The sequence below is a fragment of the Hyalella azteca genome, unplaced genomic scaffold, assembly GCF_000764305.2.
Source record: "Hyalella azteca isolate HAZT.00-mixed unplaced genomic scaffold, Hazt_2.0.2 contig8593, whole genome shotgun sequence".
NCBI lineage: Eukaryota > Metazoa > Arthropoda > Malacostraca > Amphipoda > Hyalellidae > Hyalella > Hyalella azteca.
In genome coordinates this window covers 174,767-196,146 of record NW_025938682.1, presented here as the reverse complement: position 1 = coordinate 196,146, position 21,380 = coordinate 174,767, and the positions used below count along the sequence as shown (strand labels likewise).

At 36.9% G+C, this 21,380-nt stretch overlaps 1 protein-coding gene across 1 annotated transcript in view; it reads left to right on the top strand.

Moving 5' to 3' along the window:
• LOC108674281 (girdin) overlaps positions 1–19,240 on the top strand; it is a 123,961-nt gene extending 104,721 nt beyond the window's left edge. Inside the window, exons 11-33 of the mRNA XM_047881685.1 lie at positions 44–189; positions 1,196–1,348; positions 1,886–2,020; positions 2,672–2,929; positions 3,359–3,679; positions 4,324–4,449; positions 5,033–5,166; positions 5,700–5,799; positions 6,480–6,532; positions 6,935–7,076; positions 8,278–8,403; positions 9,075–9,215; positions 9,543–9,666; positions 11,149–11,321; positions 11,813–11,947; positions 12,606–12,806; positions 13,919–14,064; positions 14,568–14,660; positions 15,192–15,218; positions 16,210–16,282; positions 17,118–17,470; positions 17,995–18,472; positions 18,863–19,240. Of these exons, the coding sequence (XP_047737641.1) occupies positions 44–189; positions 1,196–1,348; positions 1,886–2,020; positions 2,672–2,929; positions 3,359–3,679; positions 4,324–4,449; positions 5,033–5,166; positions 5,700–5,799; positions 6,480–6,532; positions 6,935–7,076; positions 8,278–8,403; positions 9,075–9,215; positions 9,543–9,666; positions 11,149–11,321; positions 11,813–11,947; positions 12,606–12,806; positions 13,919–14,064; positions 14,568–14,660; positions 15,192–15,218; positions 16,210–16,282; positions 17,118–17,470; positions 17,995–18,472; positions 18,863–18,925 (3,701 nt within the window). The 3' untranslated portion in view covers positions 18,926–19,240. The remainder of the gene's footprint in view (positions 1–43; positions 190–1,195; positions 1,349–1,885; positions 2,021–2,671; positions 2,930–3,358; positions 3,680–4,323; positions 4,450–5,032; positions 5,167–5,699; positions 5,800–6,479; positions 6,533–6,934; positions 7,077–8,277; positions 8,404–9,074; positions 9,216–9,542; positions 9,667–11,148; positions 11,322–11,812; positions 11,948–12,605; positions 12,807–13,918; positions 14,065–14,567; positions 14,661–15,191; positions 15,219–16,209; positions 16,283–17,117; positions 17,471–17,994; positions 18,473–18,862) is intronic.
• Positions 19,241–21,380: the final 2,140 nt, after the last annotated feature.

Below are 21,380 nucleotides of genomic sequence, written 5' to 3'. Positions count from 1 at the left end.
GACTACGAGTAATATTTTTAACCATTACGAGTATTGTGCTCAGGCGACGCCCAAACTCGGCTGCTGAAGCTGCAGCTCGAGAACCAGCGGCTGGAAGGGTTGCTCGAGAGCCTCAGATCGAGCGCCGCCGAGCAGTGCTCCGAGAAAACCATCGAGCTCGAGAAGGAGAACAAACGACTCGCTCAAAAGGTGAGACTCGTTTAAATTAATGTGATGTATGTACTACGAATAATCAATTGACTTATAATTTTATAATTCCTTCTTGAAGTTCCATTTTCAAGAACACTAATGAGAAGGAGAACAAACGTTTGACACAGAAGTTGAGACCGGGTTAAATAAATGTGAGATATGTACTACGTCAATAAACAAAATAAGTAGGTAACATCTCAACGTTGATATTTACAATAATAATTATCATGAGAAAGATAACAAACGTATGGCTCAGAAGATGAGCTTAGTTTAAATAAATGTGAAGTATATACTGAGCAACGAATTAAATTACATTGAATTATTTCCCAGAGTAGATATTTGCAATGAAACTGATGGTATCATGAGGAAGATCACAAACGATTTTCACATTAAGGTAATATATGAGATTGCGGGTAATTTGTTCGTATGTTTATATTCTCAATAATGCAGTATGTTTAATAGAACAGATATTAATAAACATGGAACACATTATATTAAGAGAATTTATTACTTACTTTTATTATTATTAATTTTTAAGAAATTATATTATTTTTAAAATAGAGATTGGTTCTTCCACTTGAAATAGTCGTTCGGAAGGATTAAAAATTTAATTTATTTCTATTATTTTGTGGTACTTGACTTGTGTTAACTGCTCCACGACAGCGCGCCGCCTGTCGCTGCCAGTCAACGTGGGCACGATCAATGACAGCTCCAAAATGTCATTGTGATGAAGTGCTTGCTCGAATACTTGTAATTGTCAGTTAAAACTACCAAGAATTGCTGGTTAATGTTGCCATGTTGTCCAAAAAATAACCCATTTAGCAGTGATACGCTCTTTTGTCAATCTTAACTGGGTTCGGATGACCCACATAAGGTGAAAAAGTACATCACTATTTAGACAATTCGGATAATTCTCATCACTACTTGGAAAATTTAGATAATTTCTCATCACTATTTGGACAATTTCCCACACATTTCTGTGAGTGTAACATTATTTTGTCTGCAGGTCCTAGCACAGCAGGAGAGCGAGCGCCGGGAGCGGACGGAGCTGCATGCCGCGCAGGAAGAAACTCTGCAGACCAAGAAGGAACTGCAGAGGCTGCAGGATACGCTGCAGACCGTGCGTGAGAACGCTGACAGACAGTGCAAGGAGATGCAGGTGATGATCGAACTCATTCTGTAACTGAAATTTACTTAGTTAACGGAGATGTGAAAATACAGAGAAGTTTGTGTAAAATACAAGAGGAAATTACTTATTATGAGCAGGGAATGAAATTGATACCCTGCATTTGTTTCATACGGCCAAGTTTCAGCCATTAATTTAGTTTATTGCTTGACAATATCCTAAATTTCTTTTATAAGGAGTTTTACTTACGTTTTCGAATCTGCTCAGCGGCCTCTGACACTAATAGGGCCATGTGCAGGAGGCTTTTAGAGAACTTATTCAGTCGCTTTCATCGATTCTAATTATTATAATTCTTATCGCCATTGCTGTAATTAGTTTTTTGTTTGTTTTTGTTAATTCATGGTGTTTTATTTCATATTTATTGTTTCGAACTTCTAAATATTCGTTATTTTTGCCTTCTAAGCTATCGTTATTCACTATATCACTTGTTACCAGTTAATTCAGTATTTTCAATGTAATTTCTGCCCTGATTACTTGCTTTTTTCCTAATTATTTGAATTTAATACTTAGGAAGAAACGTCGCACCTGCACGAACTGATCGAGAGCCTGCGTGAACGGCAGCAGCAGGGAACCGACACGCTGCTACTCGACGTCGAGAGCGAGAACAAGAGACTCATGGACGCCAACCTCCAGCTGCAGTCACAGGTGAGACCAGCGCCCCTGAACCTCTTGTGGTCCAACCTCCAGCTGCAGTCCCAGGTGAGACCAGCGCCCCTGAACCTCTTGTGGTCCAACCTCCAGCTGCAGTCCCAGGTGAGACCAGCGCCCCTGAACCTCTTGTGGTCTAACCTCCAGCTGCAGTCCCAGGTGCCACTGAATCCTTATTAAAGAAATTATGAAGTTTCCTACAACTGGAAAAATAGACTAATTCTTACTCTTTTTCATAATCCAATTTATCTCGCAAGAGAACATCAATCAGGCGTGAAAAAGCCGCCAACCATCTATTCTCATTTTATCAGTTTCTTTATTCTACTGATCAGGAGCTTCAATGCATTTATCCTGAACGAGGTGTAACTTATTAATTTTGAAGTATAAAACTCACGCCTATAATAATGAAAGTATCACTGAATTTATTATGAATTGCCAGCTGTTTTCTTCAAGAAAGATTATTGGCCACGAACTTGATTACAAGAAAAAAACTCGCTTGACGTTCACTATTTTCGTATCTCAGATTTTTTTAATGCCCAGAACCACATCTTGTCATAAGCAGTACTTGCTTCAAGGTATTTGCCATGATAGAAACTTCATTAATTGAATTATAAATAGTTGAATCTACATGGCTTCTTAACTGCCCAGGTATCACGACTAGGCTACGAGAAACAACAACTACAACGGCTAACGGAGAGGCTGCGCGAGTCCGCAGATCGACTTATGCAAGTAGAGAACCAGAAGTCTGAGATGGAGCGCGAGAACAGGGAACTTCAGCAGTCGCTCTCGCTGCTGCGCGAGTCGAACGAACGACATGAAGAACTCGAGCGAAGTCATGCTAGTCTTGAAGTGGAGTTCACTAGGGTCTCCAGAAAGCTGGAGAATTCCTTGGCAACTCTAAGCAAAGTAAGGAATTCTTCAGTAAGTTACTTTGAATTCTTCTTTCAAAGTAACTTACTTACTATAAGCAAAGTAAGCTAAGTTGAAGTTAATGCGAGAGAAACGTGCATTAAATCACATTTTACATTGAATCCGCTTTTACAAACATTATTATTATTCTACAGAGATATTATCTTGACGTCTGGTACGATCAGATTTCGAGTACATGTTAAATATTGAACCAACATAGAAAAAAATTATACGTTAGTATCAAAATAAATACTGAAAATCTAAAAATAAATATGAGTCAGATATTTTTATGAAATAGTTCGGTCTATAAACATTAACATAAGCATGAAAACAAATACTGACAATAAGAATAAGACTATACGTAACAGTCAGATACTATATGAAATAGTTCTGTCTATAAACATTAACATTATACTTCATGTTTAGCTGGAGAGCGTGCAGAGCGAGAAGCTGCAATTGCAGGCTGAGGTGGAGAGGCTCAGTCGCAAGTTGGAGTCTGTTAAGATCTCCTCCATGAAGATCGCAGACCTGGAGGGAGAGAAGGAGGGTCTGGTGCTGCAGGCGGAGCAGCTGCAGCAGCAAATTGCTGCTCTCCAGCAGGAGACTGCGAGAGTGCAGCAGCTGGAGATCGATCTCATGGCTGCCGGTAACGAAACACAAAAACTCAAACGATCGATGGATTCGTGCCAGAAAAAGATGAAGGATATCGAAAAGGAGAAGTCTGATTTGGAATCGGAGAATTCCAAGGTAAGCTAAAACCTACTTCAATCGTATTTTTTCAGGTGATTCTAAGATAAGTATGCAATGTTTCTATGTTGTTTTATTCATTAAAATCAATTTTCAGCTGCTTTCATACATTTCGCCATTTTCAGTCAACGCCGTTAATTCGACCTAAATGATTTGCGCGCTCATGGATGTATGGATAATTTGATATTGCCGATGCAGAGATTATTATACCACAGATTATGATTATTAAAGTAGTGAACAATTGTGCGGTTGAACTGACAAGTTGTTTCGTAGAAAATTATGAATAGGTTCTTGAGTTTCATTTGTGTTTCAGATTCAGATTTATTTGAAACCGATGATAATGAGACCCAATAAATCTGTTAAATTTAGTTAAAAAAATTATTCGTCAACTCTAACCGTGTTTTGTGGTCTAACCGCGTGATTTTTTAGCACCTCTTACTATATTCCTTACTACACAGTTTGTTTACTCAAAGTTTATCATTCTCTCAATAATTTAATTTCTCAGTAATTCATCGAATTACTAGGCTTTTTATCCTAACTTCGGTTATTTCAGCTTCACTTCACGCTACTGCCAGCTAGATATTCCAATTTACGTAATTTGATAAATAATTGAGGAATTATAATTTATATGTTGGTTCCTCCAGCTTCACCGAACGGTAGAGACTTTGAAGTTGTCAACCAAGAAGCTCAACGATCTTGAGAAAGATCTGACTGAGCTGGAGGGCAGCAACGACCGCGTTGAGCGAGAGAACAGATCGCTGCAGAAAGAAGTAAGTCTTAATGGGAAGGCGGAAACGATCGTATTGCTCCTATGAACTGATATTTATAGGAAGAAGTAAGTCTTAAAGGGAAGGCAGCCATGGCTGCGTCAAACGCTTGAACTAATATTTCAACACAATCCATTGTTCCAAAATTTGCCGAGAGTGTTGCATCATCCCATTTTTTGCACCATAAAGAGTGTTATATTATGCAAAGTGTTGCTCCATCCGTATTTTTATACCATGAAAAGTTTTCACAGCATTTCATGGGGTGAAATAAAAAATTAGATCAGTACTCACTGACAGAGTGACAGAGAGCGCATTTTCTCAAGTCGGTCCGTCCGTCACGTACGGACGGACGGACATGACGAGCACAATATCGCCTTTTTAGGGCATTTTCTCATTTATGGAAAAAAGGCGCTAATGTGCTCGTCATGTCCGTCCGTCCGTCCGTCTGTCTGTCTGTCCGTCCGTGACTTCACGTTTTCGTCGATGAGAAAATGCGCTCTCTGTCACTCACCGCAGTGAGTACTCAGTTATATTTTTTTCCATAAATAAGAAAATGCGCTAAAAATAAGTACCTTTTGTCGAGCAGTTAGGCCGCCTGAAAGAAGCTCTGTCGGTCAAAGACAACCTGGCCGAGGAATGGTCTTCTAAAGCCGCAAGTCTCCAGAGGTCCAACCAGAAGCTCGCAAGGCAGCTCGAAACGCACACATCGTCTGACAACAAGTAAGAGCTCGACAAAATCTTGCAGTTTTAATATTTGATTTTTGGATGTTACGATGACATTCATGGAGATGTGTAGCAAAAATTTTAATAGTGTCCATGTCAGGAATTTTGATCCGTGTTCACTTATTCATTTTACCATACTATTTTTCAATTGGCTCTATTCATCCTATATTATTAATCCCATATTTATATCATTGATAATGAGAAGTTGGTCGGTAAAACCGACCTGTAAGATAATAAACATTAAAGGTCCTGGATGTAATCAGTCAATGAGTAACTTGGCGGCGTAAATTTCGTCTTAATTTATTTTACTGAGTAACATCGAAATCAGTCATGAGAGTTTAACTCTTTTACTGTAATAGTCAATATGAGAATCCAATATCCGTCCAACCCAGTGAAAATTTACAGACGCGGCAGCTTTTGATTTGGATTACCAGAAGCTGGGGCGACTCTTAATTTTGTTAGGAATGTTTATTTGATATTCTTCTAAGTATCACCCTGGTATAAATAATTGAAATATTTGCTGTCCCCAGAATGCGAGAGCTGAGCCAAGAGAAGCTGCAGCTGGAGCAGCAGGTGCAGCGCGAGAGGAAGACGCTCGCTGCGCTCAGGGAAGACCTTGTCGCCGAGAAGGTAATACCGAAATTATTATTTAATATTTGCTAAAATAATAATTAAATACTTGTGAAGATAATAATTAAATACTTGTGAAAATAATAATTAAATACTTGTTAAAAAATAATTGAATATTTGTGAAAATGATAATTGAATACTTGATGAAAGAATATACATCACTCTTGCCTTTGATCTTTCTATTCTATTTATTGTTATTTATTGTATCCCGTATACTAACCGACATTTTAAAAAGTAGTACATCACCCTTGCCTTTGATCTTTCTATTCTATTTATTGTTATTTATTGTATCCCGTATACTAACCGACATTTTAAAAAAGTAGTACATAATTCTTGCCTGTGTTCTTTCTATTCTAATTATTGTATCCCGTATACTAACCGACATTCTAAATATTTTGGAAATGATAAAAATAACACGTTTGATCGTAGTAGAATTGTCTGTTAGAGACGAAATTATGTCATTCGCATTAATTGTTCATTTATGCTTATGTCCCTTTACGCCGTCTTGAACCGCAGCCTGATAAAAAAAAATACATTCATAAAATTACAACAATGTAAATGTTGAAATATTCACATGCTCGTAGCATGTTTTCAATGCATGTTTTTCATCATTCAACCAATAATTTAGCTATATATCGACCTAATATACATAATTTAATTAATTATAATTAATTTGTCAGAGTAGATCGGGTTTCATCATTTACTGCGATTTGAGTTTCAAGATTGTCCTATTGTATATTCTATGTATAATTTGCGACCTTTTTTCTGATTTATCCACCATTGAATTTTTTTAATTTTAGTGCTCTGAAGCAACATTATTGCAAGCTTAATTGGCGTACAAAAGAACCAATTTCCGAGCATATCCATGCATGAAATCTGAATAATTCTTTATTCATTACACGCATTCTAACTGATTCTAGCATAACTTAAAACCGTTTAAGTTCTGAACATTCAGAATGATGCATTTTATGAATGTTACTAGTAGTAGTAATGTTTTCTATAAATTTTCGTTATTTTCTTACAAATTTGCAGTAAGCTAATGTTAATTTTTACATTTTTCAAAATATAATAATTATATTATAATTTTGTGCAGTATTAATTACTCTAATACCATTTCACGTTGTCATTCACGCAGTCGCTACCACGCGCTGGAGGCGCTACTGGAAGAGACGCTCAAGAGCAGCCTGGAAGTGCGTGATGAGAAGATCGCTTCACTAGAGTCTCGACTCAATGAATCTGTGGCACGAAACTCGCAGCTACGCCAGCAGCTTCTTCAAGTGAGTAGTAATAAGTGTCAGTGGCATAATACGCACTATTTTGTGATATGCAAGGCAAATGATAGAGCGTACCGCCATATAATGGATCGCTGCAGGCGGGTAACTGCCTGGGATCGGACTGCAAAGCCAACCATCATTATTGTACTGACCTTTTCCCAAAAAAATTTTCGTAATCTAGACCTAACATGAGACTAGATATAAAAGTTCATGACATGAAACTTGTTGCCTTAGGACCTCGTGACACGAGATTAGTTACATGAGAATCCGTGACACGAAGGTTTATACATATGGACCTCTTCGTGCAGCGGCGGCCATCGGTGGTCGAATTCAATAGTTTATGGTCGACGGAAAAGTAATTTATACTGTTTTCTACTGACGGTTTCTCTCGAAACCAGACATTTAGATACGAATAGCGTTGAACTCAATTAATGAATCTGTAGAAAGAGTTTTAATGGAGAACCTGCATTATTCAACCTGAAATGTACAATTAGAATTTTGTTTTGCAGATAGTTGAAAAGATAACTATGTACTAAACAAATTTCAAAGCTAAACCGTGGAAGGAACCTGGCGTACACGTTTTTTTCCGGTAATCAAATTAGCCAGGAGAATCTTCATGAATGCGTCCTACTTTAATTGAAACGAGTGTTAGCTCACTATCCCTAGACAACGTCAACGTCGTTACGTCGCCATCCCGGTGTTCGAAGTAAAAAACGTTGAAGACGTTCATTATTAACTAGACTACAAATCTGGCAGGACCCTTCGTGTTAAATAAAATCAACTACACAAACTCCGTTAGGGATGATGCTTAATTAATTGCACTTCAATGTTGTCATATCTACACGAAACTTTTTAGTTATAATTTTTAATAAACTACACTTCGATTTTGCCACAAATGAGAGCAATAAAATACGAGAGACTTTTTAACCCTTATCAGACATCATAATTTACAACGTTATAATCGTCCCGAGTACAGGTGTCCCCACACAGTCCAAGAGGGTTGAAAGAATTACTATTTTACTGCAAGGGTTAAGAGGGCTACAAAGTTTTGCAAGGGTTAATAGGACGACGAATTCCTACAAGGGTTAAGAGGATTGCAAAGTCCTAAAGGGTTAAGAGGTGTAAACTACAGGACTACTGAGTTTGGAGGACAACAAAGTCCTACAAGTTAATCGTATTCTACAAAAGCGTTGTTTCTCCCCAGGTGCGTACAGAGCTTGAGTGCGTGCTGTTGCGGCAACAGGAGGAAGTTGGGGAATCTGGCTTAGGCTTCGACGCTTCCAGGCAAATCTCCAGCCTCAAAATGGCCGTCGATCGAATTAATGAAGAAGTGAGATGATAAAAGATTTAGTTGATTTTTTAATTAATTATTAATTCGTAAATAAAATTGTAAAAAATAATGTACTATTCATTTTAATATATTATATATTGATCATTAGTATTTCATTTTTTAGTTTTTTTGTCTAATATATTGAAAGCATAGATGTGACTTTAGCATTTGAATTTAAAACTAACTTCATTAGTATAACAGGTTTCAATGCAGTGATGCCTCGACATGTTCTTCCATAGTTCAATCTTTTTTATACTGGTAATATCATTTAGGTGTAGTAAGTCCGTTTTAATTACGGTTTCATGCTCACATAAGTATTTAGTTGATATGATTTTCAGCAATGCTAAATGAAATTTAAGCACTGTAATTGGCTACGTTAAAAGGTGTCATGAAATAATGAAATAAAAACGAGTTCATTGTTGTTTAGTTTGATGGCTCGGCACTAGTTTTATTTCAATTGGTTACTCTTTATGTTTGGAATCGATTCTATTACATATATGGGCATAACTTGCTATTATTCAGAAAGGGTGCAACTGTCTAACAGCTTTTTTGTGAGTTTCAATAAAGTTTATGTTCTATGAGACTGTCACGGATGAATTTCTTTAGAGTTTCGACTCCAGTTATTATGCTTCAATTTCCAGAATGCTCACGATAAATATTATCTCTTGCAGAAACTATCTTTGGAGTCCGAAGTGTCGAATCTGTCGAGTCAGGCCTCTAGTTACAGAGAACAAGTGTGCGCGCTGCAAAGTCAAGTGACATCGCTCGCTGGCCAGAACACAGTCATGTCCAAACACAACGCCAGCCTCCAGGTATCTCAACAACTATTATTATAATTTTTGACATTATATTATTAGATAAAATTGCCTACTTACTATAATTAATATTTGCATATTTCTGCAATAATTATTCGAAAACCAGTTTACGGATATAATTCGTGCTTTTTTACCAACTTAGCTTCAAATGTAGACTTGTTCTTTGTTATAGATTTTGATAGTATTGCTATTTTTTTAGGTAAATGCCAAAAGTTGCGTTGCGACATGCTAATATTTTGTAACAAGCCGATCTCTTTCATATGTCGACAGTGTCTTATAAATGCTGGTGCGTTTCCTGCAAAACTGACCAATTTTTTCATACAGGGAAGCAACGCTCGGCTGCAGGTTGAAAACACAACTCTGCAGAGCCAGTCTGCATCTCTCATCGCACAGAACACCGCCTTACAGACTTCTGCGTCCCAACAGGAAGCTGAGAGAGTCAAGGTTAGTGGGAAGTAATAAATTAGTAACCTTCTGCGTCAGGGCAGGAGGCTGAGTGAGTGAAGGTTAGTGGGAAGTAATAAATTAGTAACCTTCTGCGTCCCAACAGGAGGCTGAGAGAGAGAAGGTTAGTGAGAAGTAATATATTAGTAACCTTCTGCGTCAGGGCAGGAGGCTGAGAGAGAGAAGGTTAGTGAGAAGTAATATATTAGTAACCTTCTGCGTCAGGGCAGGAGGCTGAGAGAGAGAAGGTTAGTGAGAAGTAATATATTAGTAACCTTCTGCGTCAGGGCAGGAGGCTGAGAGAGAGAAGGTTAGTGAGAAGTAATATATTAGTAACCTTCTGCGTCAGGGCAGGAGGCTGAGAGAGAGAAGGTTAGTGGGAAGTAATCTATTAGTAACCTTCTGCGTCAGGGCAGGGCTGAGAGAGAGAGAAGGTTAGTGGGAAGTAATCTATTAGTAATCTTTCTCATACGGAGATGGGCATGTCAAAGAAAAAGAGAAATGCTTGTGATTTCCTGTCTCGTGGTTAATGCTTATGATTTAGTGAAATTGTGAAGGTTAGTGGGAAGTAATATATTGGTATGTAACCTTCCTCTTACGAAGACGGGAACAGTGAGAGGAGAAGGTAAATGCTTATTATTTCCTGTGGCAACGATAAACATGAAGGATTTATTTTCAGGCATTAATTATTTCATTTTATTTGCGCAGTGAATATAAATTCTTGCGAATTAATATAGGGAATAAATTTCTCATGTATACAGCCCTGAAAAGCGACAAAAACATTCTGACAGACGTTTTAGTGGACGACCGCCGCGTGAAATAAAACAATGTTACCAGTTTTTTAGGAATTTAAATGAAAACTTAGCCATCATGGTCACATTTCACGGGACGGCCGGCGACTAAAACGCCGGTCCGGCCGCTTTTCACCGTTTTTAGCGCATTTTTTCATTTATGGAAAAAATGCACTATTGTGCTCGCCATGTCCGTCTGTCCGTCCATCTGTCCGTCTGTCTGTCTGTCTGTCTGTCCGTCCGTCAGCGACTTCACGTTTTCGTCGACGAGAAAATGCGCTCTCTGTCACTCACTGCAGTGAGTACGGAGTTATATTTTTTGAGTAGTGTATCTATTGTAATTGTGTAGCTATGTTGAGTGTTTTTCTTTGGGGGAAGTTACGTTAATACGAGACTTGCTCTCAATGTCTGCGTATGAATTTATGTTCTTATTTATTGCTACGGAAAAGGCTTACGCGTGTGACAGGTAACCTCGCAACTTTATACATCTTTTATTTTCACGTTGCGAAATTTTGAGTGCTGTTTCAGAAAGGAATGGCCGCTCCCAGGGCCATTCGCAATTTATTTCAGATTTATTCATACAGTACTCGAGTCAGCGTCATCACCGCTTACCGAGCAATTACCGTACGATTATAACTAATCTAACCTTGTTTCTAAACTCATGATTACGAACTAAAGTCTCATGACCGTTCAAGCGCCATCCTCGTATGGTGAGCGCCAGAATCGCCTGGATCAGCTCTCTAACGACCACGACTCGCTACGGCGGCTACACGAGCAACTGCAGCGCGATTACGATGCTCTTAACCACGACCACACGACGCTCAAACAACAGCACAAGAACGTCAAAGCAGACTATAAACTGCTTCAGGTTTGTTGCCTTCATGTGTTTGTTCAGTGCTGAATCTTTGGCTCGTTTGGGTTAATTTCAAGGCTTGTCTTTGTTTTTCTACATTTTGGGATTAATTTGTAATTTTTGTGTGTGAATTACGTTTCGAAACGATTTATTTTTTGTTTCAGGAGTGATTTTCACTAAAGTAACGCAAGTTTTTTTGAACTTGGTTTGTGATAGCTGGTTTGCGTTTATATTTAAGATTACTGTGTGAATTACTTATAGTGAATTACAATTCACTGCAAACTTACCTCTTAACCAATAACAATTATAAAATTAAGTTAAGGTGTTGATGAATAACGTTTCTTTAATGCAATTAATTTGTATTAACTTGAAAAGAAAGTTTTCTTTTGTAAGTTCCAAGAAATCCTTAGGAAGTTGACAGATTTTTAATAAATATAACACGTAGTTGCTAAATGCATGCCTATACTGCCCTAACGTGTCTTGTGTTGATTGCTTGTGCCATGCAGGAAAAACAGAGCAATTTGTCCGCGAGTGAAGACGAACTTCTGAAAATGAAGGAGAAGCTTGATAGTGAAATGTCCAATCTCAAGTCAGACTCTATCTCACTCTCAAATCTGAGAGCAGAGCACTCTAAGCTCAAGGTAAGTAAATACGCCAGATGTCGCAGGATCAAGTTTTTTTTTCAAATTATTTACAACCATGCTGCCAATAGAAGAGTTTCAATAAATAATGTGATGTTTTCATGGTTGAATAGTTGTGATTCGTCAAATTGCTTATTGCTTGTCATGAAATTGTTTAGGGTAATCGAAAAAAAAATAGTTGTATAGTTTACGCATATTTTAATAATCCACTGCGAATTTGATTGTAATATTCCCATATAATATGCCGAATTTTTTTCTCGAATAAACTGATTCTGGTCGAAATTTCGACTGCAGCATCAAGATCCTTTTAAATCCAGTGTTTTCCAGTGATTTAACTGAAAGCTTGTTTCAAATTGCTGCAAGAATCAAACTTTCCAGTGGTATAATATGGAATTATATAAGAACCAGTCTCAAAATTGTTACAAATCCAACTTCCCAACGGTATTATATGGAATTAGTTGAACCAATATCAAATAAAAGTGTAACAAATCTAACTTTAGGACAATATTATATGGAATTATATGAACCAGTCTTAAATAAAAAGTGTAACAGATCCAACTTTCCAACGGTATTATGTGGAATTATTTGAACTAATATCATTTAAAAGTCTAACCAAAACCCAACTTTTGAACCAAAAAAATGCAATTCTGTTTGCCAGGACGACTTCCGCAGTTTGTTCGCCTCTAACGACAAGTTGCGGTGCGAGTACAAGAGTTTACAGAGCGACTACAAGGCTGTCAAGGGTGAGAACAACAGCCTTAAGCTGCGCCTTACTGAACTCGGCGGCGAGCTCAACGATGCTAAGGACCACATGACGGCTCTTGACGTTGAAGTGTCGAAACTCACCAATAAATGCCAGGTGCGTCTTAGGTTTAATTTTAGTATAATAATAAATAATATTATTTGATAATAAATTGTTATTCAATATTATGATATAAATTTCATTTTTTGGTTTTTAATTTAAATTTGGAGCCGTATTGAACCTTTTTAAAATCTGTAACTTTGGATTGAGCTCTGAATGCGTTGTGTATTTCTCCTGTTGCCGGAAATGAACAACTTTTTAAAAATGAACTTAGTGGATATTTTCCACAATTTCGGGCTTGATGTTTAAACAATAACAATTGTTGCGTACTGTTAATGAAAGTTAGTGATATGTATGTTCCGTAAAATAGTTGAAACTCCACGAATTCGTTTAATAATTCTACAATCTTAAGTTATTAGTTAAAACTTAGCTGTGGAGAAGTGAAGCCAATTACTTATATGTCATTCCTAAGTTAATGCTGTCATAAATCCCGTAGAACTCAAATTAACTCATAAGTTTTGACTGTGTGCGATATTATTCACATTCAACACAACTTGAAGGTTCTCTAATAGGTGAACAAGACGCTGGGAAACGGTAACAAATTATGTTAATTTATTATTATCTCATCACAATCCTAGTATTGATTGTTAATGGTCAAATCTTTAAACGCATGAAAATGGTGACAACTGAAATCGCCATGCAGGTGCTACAGGAAGTGACCGCGATGCTGGGAAATGGTGATAATAATGTTAATTAATTATTATCTCATCACTATTCTAGTATTTATTATTAATGATCAAATCTTCAAATGCATGAAAATAGTGACAACTGAAATTGCCATGCAGGCGCTGCAAGAGGTGAACACAACGCTGGGAAACGGTGATAAACAATGTTAATTAATTATTATCTCATCTCAGAATTATAATAATATTATCTCATCTCATCTCATTATTATATCAGTATTTATTATTAATGATCAAATTTACAAATGAATGAAAATAATGACAACTGGCATGTACGCGCAGGTGCTGCAGGAGGTGAACACAACGCTGGAAAACGGTGATAAATTTAAAAACGGTGATTTATTTAGTTAATTATTATCTCCTATTAAATATTAATGATTAAGTCTTTAAATGAATGAAAATAATGACACTGGAATCGCCATGCAGGTGCTGCAAGAGGTGAACACGACGCTGGAAGACGCCCGTCAGACGCTCATGAGTCAAGTGTCGCAGCTGCTGACGCAATACCACGACCTCCTGACGCAGACGCTCGACGACAAGCACCACTTCCATCAGGAGGAAAAAACCTTCGCGTGAGTGTATATACCAAATATTATATGAATTTTCTGAGTATTTTATAATTGTATATTATATGAATCCACCAGGAGGAAAAAAACCTTCGCGTGAGTATATATAGCGCCCGTTATATGAATTTACTGAGTATTGTATAATTGTATTTTATATGAATCCACCGGGAGGAAAAAACCTTCGCGTGAGTATATGTACCATCCGTTATATGAATTTATTGTATAATTGTGTATTATATGAATTGACATATTTAGAATGTTGATGCAAATGACCTTTGCGTGAATAGCTTCCATTATAGTAATGGTGTGCGCTTAATTCTTGATTAGAATATTGGTTAAAAATATTACTGATAAACGAAGGAATTTTTGCGATCTTCAGTCGTTGCTTCTTCTGTAAACATAATTTGACTTGAACCATGAAAATGCTTGAAATAATTTCAATTTAGACTGAATTAACTGCATTCGGTTCAGACTATGAATTATTTTGTAATGTATTTTCTTGACTGCAGCGACAAGCTGAACAATTTACAGCGCCAGAAGGAGAAGCTTGAGGAGAAGATCATGGAACAATACCGCCGTATGAATAATGCCCCTAATAACAAGTGAGTTAAATGAACACTAATTAATCAATTTCAAACAACTGCAATTGCCCAAAATACTTTCATTTTATCTGCTAGTTTTGACGCGCTCACAATGAGCTGAAATCATTGAAATATTATTTTGTATAGATATAATTATCTCGCCTAAAGGAACTGTACCCCTAATAACAAGTGAGTTGCATAAATCCAAATTAAACAATTTCAAACAGCTACAATTGCCTTAAAAAACATTCATTTTATCTGCTACTTTTGACGCTCTCAGAATGGGCTAAAATTATAAAAATATTATTTGTATAGATCTCACCTAAAGGAACTGTACGGTGTCAGACACTCGTAGCCATCAATCGAAAAGAAGTTTTTATTTAATACTTTATTTGGAAGGGAATCGATCTTTCTGGCCCAAAAAATCCAGCTCGACGGTAATAGATCCTTAGTTACCATCAATCTATTCAATAAATTTAAATTGAATTTTCGCAATTGTTTTCATGTTGCGCTGAAATTCTTCGTCTTTTACTTCTCTGTGATTCTGGCCAGACTGTCACCAGGATGCGTTCCGTACTCGTGAGTCCGCGTCCTATTTGTTAATAAAATAATAGTGTTATTGTTGTCAATCTTATTTTCAATCTTAATCCTGCTTTGACTAATTCATTTTCTTTGCTTACGAGTTCAATTATTTTTTGTGAATGATTATGAGGTAATAGTGAGACTTTGAATGTGGTGATGTCTAAAATGTGAATGAACCCATAATATTTTATTGTTTCTTATCAAACTTTGTCTCGCTTTCATTTTTTCTCAATAACGACGATTTATCCAGCCAAACATCCCGTGTATTTTTCATGCATTCGTCTTTTATAAATCAAAAGCATGCGTGTATTTCCATTTATTAGTTTATGTACTTTACCCAAGCAATGCGTTTTCTACGTTGAGTGTTTTACAATTCCTTGCTATTGTAAAATTAATGCAGCCGCGCATGATCATGAATAATTAGTTTAATGTGATACTCCTTATTTATTTTGAAATTTAATGACACTTTGTAAATCTACTAGATTTTTTCAATGAATATAAAGGGCTGAAAACTCAAATTTAACCATTTATTGGTGTGATCTTAGTTACGTAATTAATCTTAGTTTCTTCTTAATTCGTGTTTGAAAATTTTACGCTTTTTACATTTTTACATTTTTAACATGTAAAATCGTGGATTGATGATAGATTTACCATTGATTTACCATTTTTCTTTCGTCTTAAAATGTTTCGAATTTTCGAAATCAAATAATTGAAGATTATTATTAAGGTTCGAAGTTAAATGAGTTTAAAGCTGAGAAACATTTGATATTTTAACTGTTTTTATCAAATAAGTATTAGTTTACTTTACTGATTCCCCTAAAAATCTTTATCGCTGGCCTCTAAACCGAAGATATTAATGTTTATTCATGTTTAAATGATTTTCTTGCGTGGAAATCTCAGATTTTAAGGAGCCAACTGAAAAAATGTTCCTGGTTTGACTCGTTGCAAATTAACTGATTTATTAATGATTATTATATTTCACCAGCAGACGAGGATTTGGCTCAAACCTTGTACGACGAGTACGGAAGGCTGGCAACGATCTTATCAGCAAGGTTCCGCGGGTGGGTGCTGATATGATGTGCTGATATTACGATAATATGGTATGCTGACATTACGATGATATGATGTGCTGATATTACGATGATATGGTGTACTCTCCGTACGATAAAATGACATGTTCTCGTAAAGCTGTTGAAGCGCATTCATTCAAAATTTCGAACGCAAAGAAATGGAAGGAAAATTCTTGTGTTGTTTGCTGACATATTGTAGGAGACCGCAGCACTTGTTTTTATTATGCACTTAATTTTTTGTAATTATCGTCTTTAAAGCTGTTAGTGCATCCGTCCCATACGGAAAAAGTGGTCTGAATACATTATATTTCACTATTGTGTAACCACTATCGTGTAAAATTATTTGAAGAACTCAAGGAACGAATAACTAAATTTCTCGCACACCTTTTATCACATATATAAAATTGATAAATTGATTTAAATTTACTAATACAGAATATCAAACCACACGTTATTCTAAATAACGTGTTATATTTCACCATCTCCTCTTATCAGACCTAATTAACGGTTATTTCTCAGATCGATAACAATATCACATTTGTTCATTCGGCCTGGAGTCTTCTTAAACTATACGGGAAGATTTCAGACATAGGTACGGACTATGAGAAAAGTTATTCATCAAACAAAGTTTGAAGCGAGCGTTAATCGTATCAGAAAAATTATATATCAAGCAAAGTTTGAAGCGAGCTTTAATCGTATCACAAAAATTATATCTCTTACAAAGTTTGAAGCGAGCGTTAATCGCATCAGAAAAATTATATATCAAACAAAGTTTGAAGCAAGCGTTAATCTTATGAGGGAAACATCACCCATTTATGTGTCTCAGACCGGACGGTCGAGGTCCCGGGGACGAGAGGATGGCGTAGAAAGCCCGGACTCTTCCTCTTTGGGGTCTTCGTCCCACGCCCACGAGTCCTCATCTCTGGACTCTGGTTCCGAGACTCGTCACTCGTCCCCAACACTCCCCGCGGGGTCGTCTTCAGGAGGCGAGAGTATCCACGCCGATCCTCTAGCAGGAGTTGAGGATGGGCGCATGACACACTACAGACGAAGGGAGTCGCTTGGCACGACGGCCCTTACGAACGGCAGCTTGACGACCTCCCTGGGCGGCTCTGTGACGCTCAACCGCAAGTCCATGCCACTCTCTGTGTCGGAATTCTACCTCGGCCACTCGTTGAGGTGTGTTATTTTGCTCGATGAATAGTTATTATTTATGTATGATTCGGAAGTTTATTAATATTTTATGATTTTTTTGTTGTAATAGAGACATCAAAGTCGATGTCTCTCTTAACTGGCTTTTCTTCACGGAGTGTTTGTGGCTTACTGATATTTTTTTTATTATTCTGAAGAAACAACATCACTCTATGGTTAAATATTCAAGTCGCAATAAGATTCGAGAACATTTATATGCTTTTTGTCAGTAAATTTCTTTTATTTCACAAAACTATTGGTGATTTCATTTATATTAAATAGCCAGATTGGATTTTTAACAAGTCTATCCGTATCGCCGTTTTAATTCCTTAGATTTTTTGAAAAAAACATTCAGCCATAACCACGAAACTTGTAAAAACATTTTGACCGGTTCATATAACCTAGGCTTGTACATTCTTCATTTTATATTGACTATATACAAGGATTGCAGTGCTTGTTCATCGTATTAATGGCAACGCTTGTGCCGTATTATAATGATAACGCTTGTCCAGGGGGTCAGTATCATCCGAAGAGGTAGCAGCGTCGTTGCGGTCCAGTGACCTGGGAGATTCAATTCGAGACGAAGAGTTATCTTCTCTGATGTCTGGAGCACCTTCCCTTAACAGCTACCTGCCCCATATCTCCAGCTGCTCCATCTCTGCACTCAGCAACGGCCGACCACACAACACCTCTTTGAACTTCTCCACAAATCACATCAATACCTCGTTCAACAAACAACCTTCGAGTATCACGAACGGCATTAGTAATAATCATCATAATCAATACCACCATCATTCTAACCAATCACATGATTCTGATCATCAAAACATCAGCCATCATCACCAGAGTAGTAACAGTAGTATGGTGAGTTCGAGCACTCCTACTCCTAGTCTCACCAGCTCCATGGAGCTCGCCAGGGCTGGGTCTCGGAGACCTCTGTGTCTCTCCGACGACCAGGACTCGAGCGCCACTCGAGACAGCGAATCTGAGGTTAGATTTGGAAAATTTACTCCCAATCTTAAAATTATATTTATAATTTAGTTTAAGCTTTCATTATGTTGAGTATAAAGTATTAAGTGCTGAAGAAACAAGTTATGCAGGGCTCCTATTATGATAAAGCTCTAAATTGGATAAAATTTTATAGTTTTTAATTCTATATTTCCATGTATTCATTACTTTTGTAGTTTTGCAAACAGAAATAAGTTGTTCATAAGATGTAGCGTCCACTTCAGAGCTCAAATTAGACAAAATTAGGCATTAAAAGTGAACGGTTACATCATCTAGATAACTTTATTGAAAGCGTTTTAAAGGAAAATTATGCTGGAAGTTTATTCGTTGCATGGAAATATTGATTTTTTCTACTCTTCTCGATCATTGCAGTCGAGAAGTCGGCCTGCTTCTCGTGGACCTCAACCTGGTAGCCAATATGGCGCGCAGAGGTGAGCAGTTTATAATCATTACGTTAATCACACTAATCTGATGGAAAGCTCAATTAAGATGTGTTTCATGTAAGCTTGAAGACAAGTTTATGAGTTCGCATTCAAGTTGTGCAATCGCTTTCCTGACATGAGTTTCTCTGTATAACCTTCTACCAAAATAGTTTTTCTTGGGGCTTGACCGGAAATTTAGTATCTTATCGATTTTATTAATCATTTTATGAAGGTAATGAAGTCTTTCTCACAAGCGATTTTCATGTACAGCCTAATTTTATGTCTAAAATTTCAGGTGGAACTTTAAATACGATGCAAAGAAAAACATAACTATATTTTTAGCAATAAAACATCCTTTTCCATTACAAACATGTTATCTTATTTTTCAGGGACTTGAGTTACGTTATTGAATGCTATTTTTTGCATTTTTCAAAATGACCGAGAGTTTACCTCCCCATTTTTTATAGNGGTATGAGTACGGTTGCGTATAAAGGAAGCCCAATAAGGCGAGTCTGTCATCACCAGCCACCGACATGGACGACGTGGTGAGCGTGACGTCAGTCGGAGGTAGCAAGGAGAGGCGGGTTGCCAACTCTGTGTGGTATGAGTACGGTTGCGTATAAAGTTCGCTTATGAGTATTGTCGGATTATTATTGCTAGAGCGGTCGATGTGGTCTCTCTACCGATATTTGCATTTTTTTTCGCATAGAAAATTATGTTTGTTTTTTAATGCTGAAGTTCGTTATTTTGGAAGGTAGGTATTTGTTTTCTAGGACAGGACAGTCGGTCTAAATCAAAATTGATTGCAAAAGTTTTTATCCAATTCTGTTGGACGCCCGTGGTTTTGAACTTGAAATTTTCTCCGTATCGATTTCAATTCCATTACAAAGTTTTAAATTTTCTAACAAAATTTAAATATTTGAATTGAATGTATCGAGTTATTCCTAGATATTTCTGACGCATTCTTTCGAGTTAGGTATCATTTTTGACGTTTTTAGAAGTTACTTACAATTATTTCCGATTGTATGTTCGTTTTAAACTCCCAAGACACTGGTCGACTTATGATGGTCTTGATCTTGCTTCTCTGTGATACGTTGTATGTAAATTCAGTTATGTAATTAATTTAACTACTGCTAAATTCGTTAATTAGATCATTTTTTACTCAATACCCTAGGTAGTGTATTGATTGACTGGTGCATGGAAAACAATGTGTGTACAGAATGCCTAGCTTAATTACATTGCATCAGTCGGTGACTGAGCCGTCGGTTATGGAAAGCGTTCCTCGAGCCGAGGCTTCAAGTCCGACGAAATTGATCTCAACTCAACCGAGGATATTTCTTCTATTGCTTCTGCGGTACTCAACCCGAGTATCTCTACTACAGGCACCTACTTTGCCATTCGGCTTTTAGATTTATCATTAATAATTGAGGTCTTTGTATTAGATATGAATTATTCAGAAAATTTGTGTGCATGCTTCACACTGTTCAGGAGCTTCCTTATCTCGCTTCTATGTACTCAGTAGATTGAATTTATTCCTTAGGCGTGCAAATCGAGTGGCTTATTGATGAGCTGTAGCAGGCTTCTTTGAAGCGATAATATTCTCTTCTCTGTTAGTATGGAATTGTGATGGCTGCTCTTCTGCATTTCGACTCCGTTGTTTTATTTTTTTCCGATAATTGCACGTGTTCTTGGCCGCAGTTCTGCGTGGAAACTATAACGTCAATCTTGATTTTTTAATTTATTAGTTTTGGTGTCAATCGCAAAACATTGATTTTGAATTTTTCCTGATTTGAAGTGAGGAAGTTTTTTGGCATATGGTCGAATAGTTTTCAGCTGTAAAAGTTTATCTAAAATTTATCCAGTTTTTAATAAATTTTATTTATATCTCGCTATTTGTTGATAAATATTTTCAGTTAAGGCCAGTCACCGTACTACTGAAACACTTTCTAAAAAAGTGAAATTTACTTATTTCTATCTAAATTGTTCCTTAATAGGAATATTTATTCCATCATTACGCCTTTTCAAACTGCCTAGGTAATATTAACCAGAATATTTCAGCTTACGTGTAGTACGATAAATACGCCAGAATTGTTTCCATGCTTACAGTGCGACGTAATAATACTGTCATGATGTCATACTGATACGATGGCATCACTGCAGGGTAACGTAATTTTCTCATTAATAGTCGCTCTCAGATTGTGTAGGGGAAACCTATGCCGTTGCTAGCATTGAAAAATAGTGTAAAACGTACAAGAAATTTGTGATCTTTGACGGTACCAGCGGCGTAAGGAAACAACGCAGTTTTTTGCTGCTTAGTGTCCTGTAAATTGAGTCATGTTGCACTTAAGGCTGCTAAAAATTTTGTAAATAACACGTGTAAAAACAACCATCGCGTTTAATTTTTCCTCCATTGACAACTGTAACAGGAAATGATGTAGAAGTAAAAACCGGTTTATAACAAAGCGTAC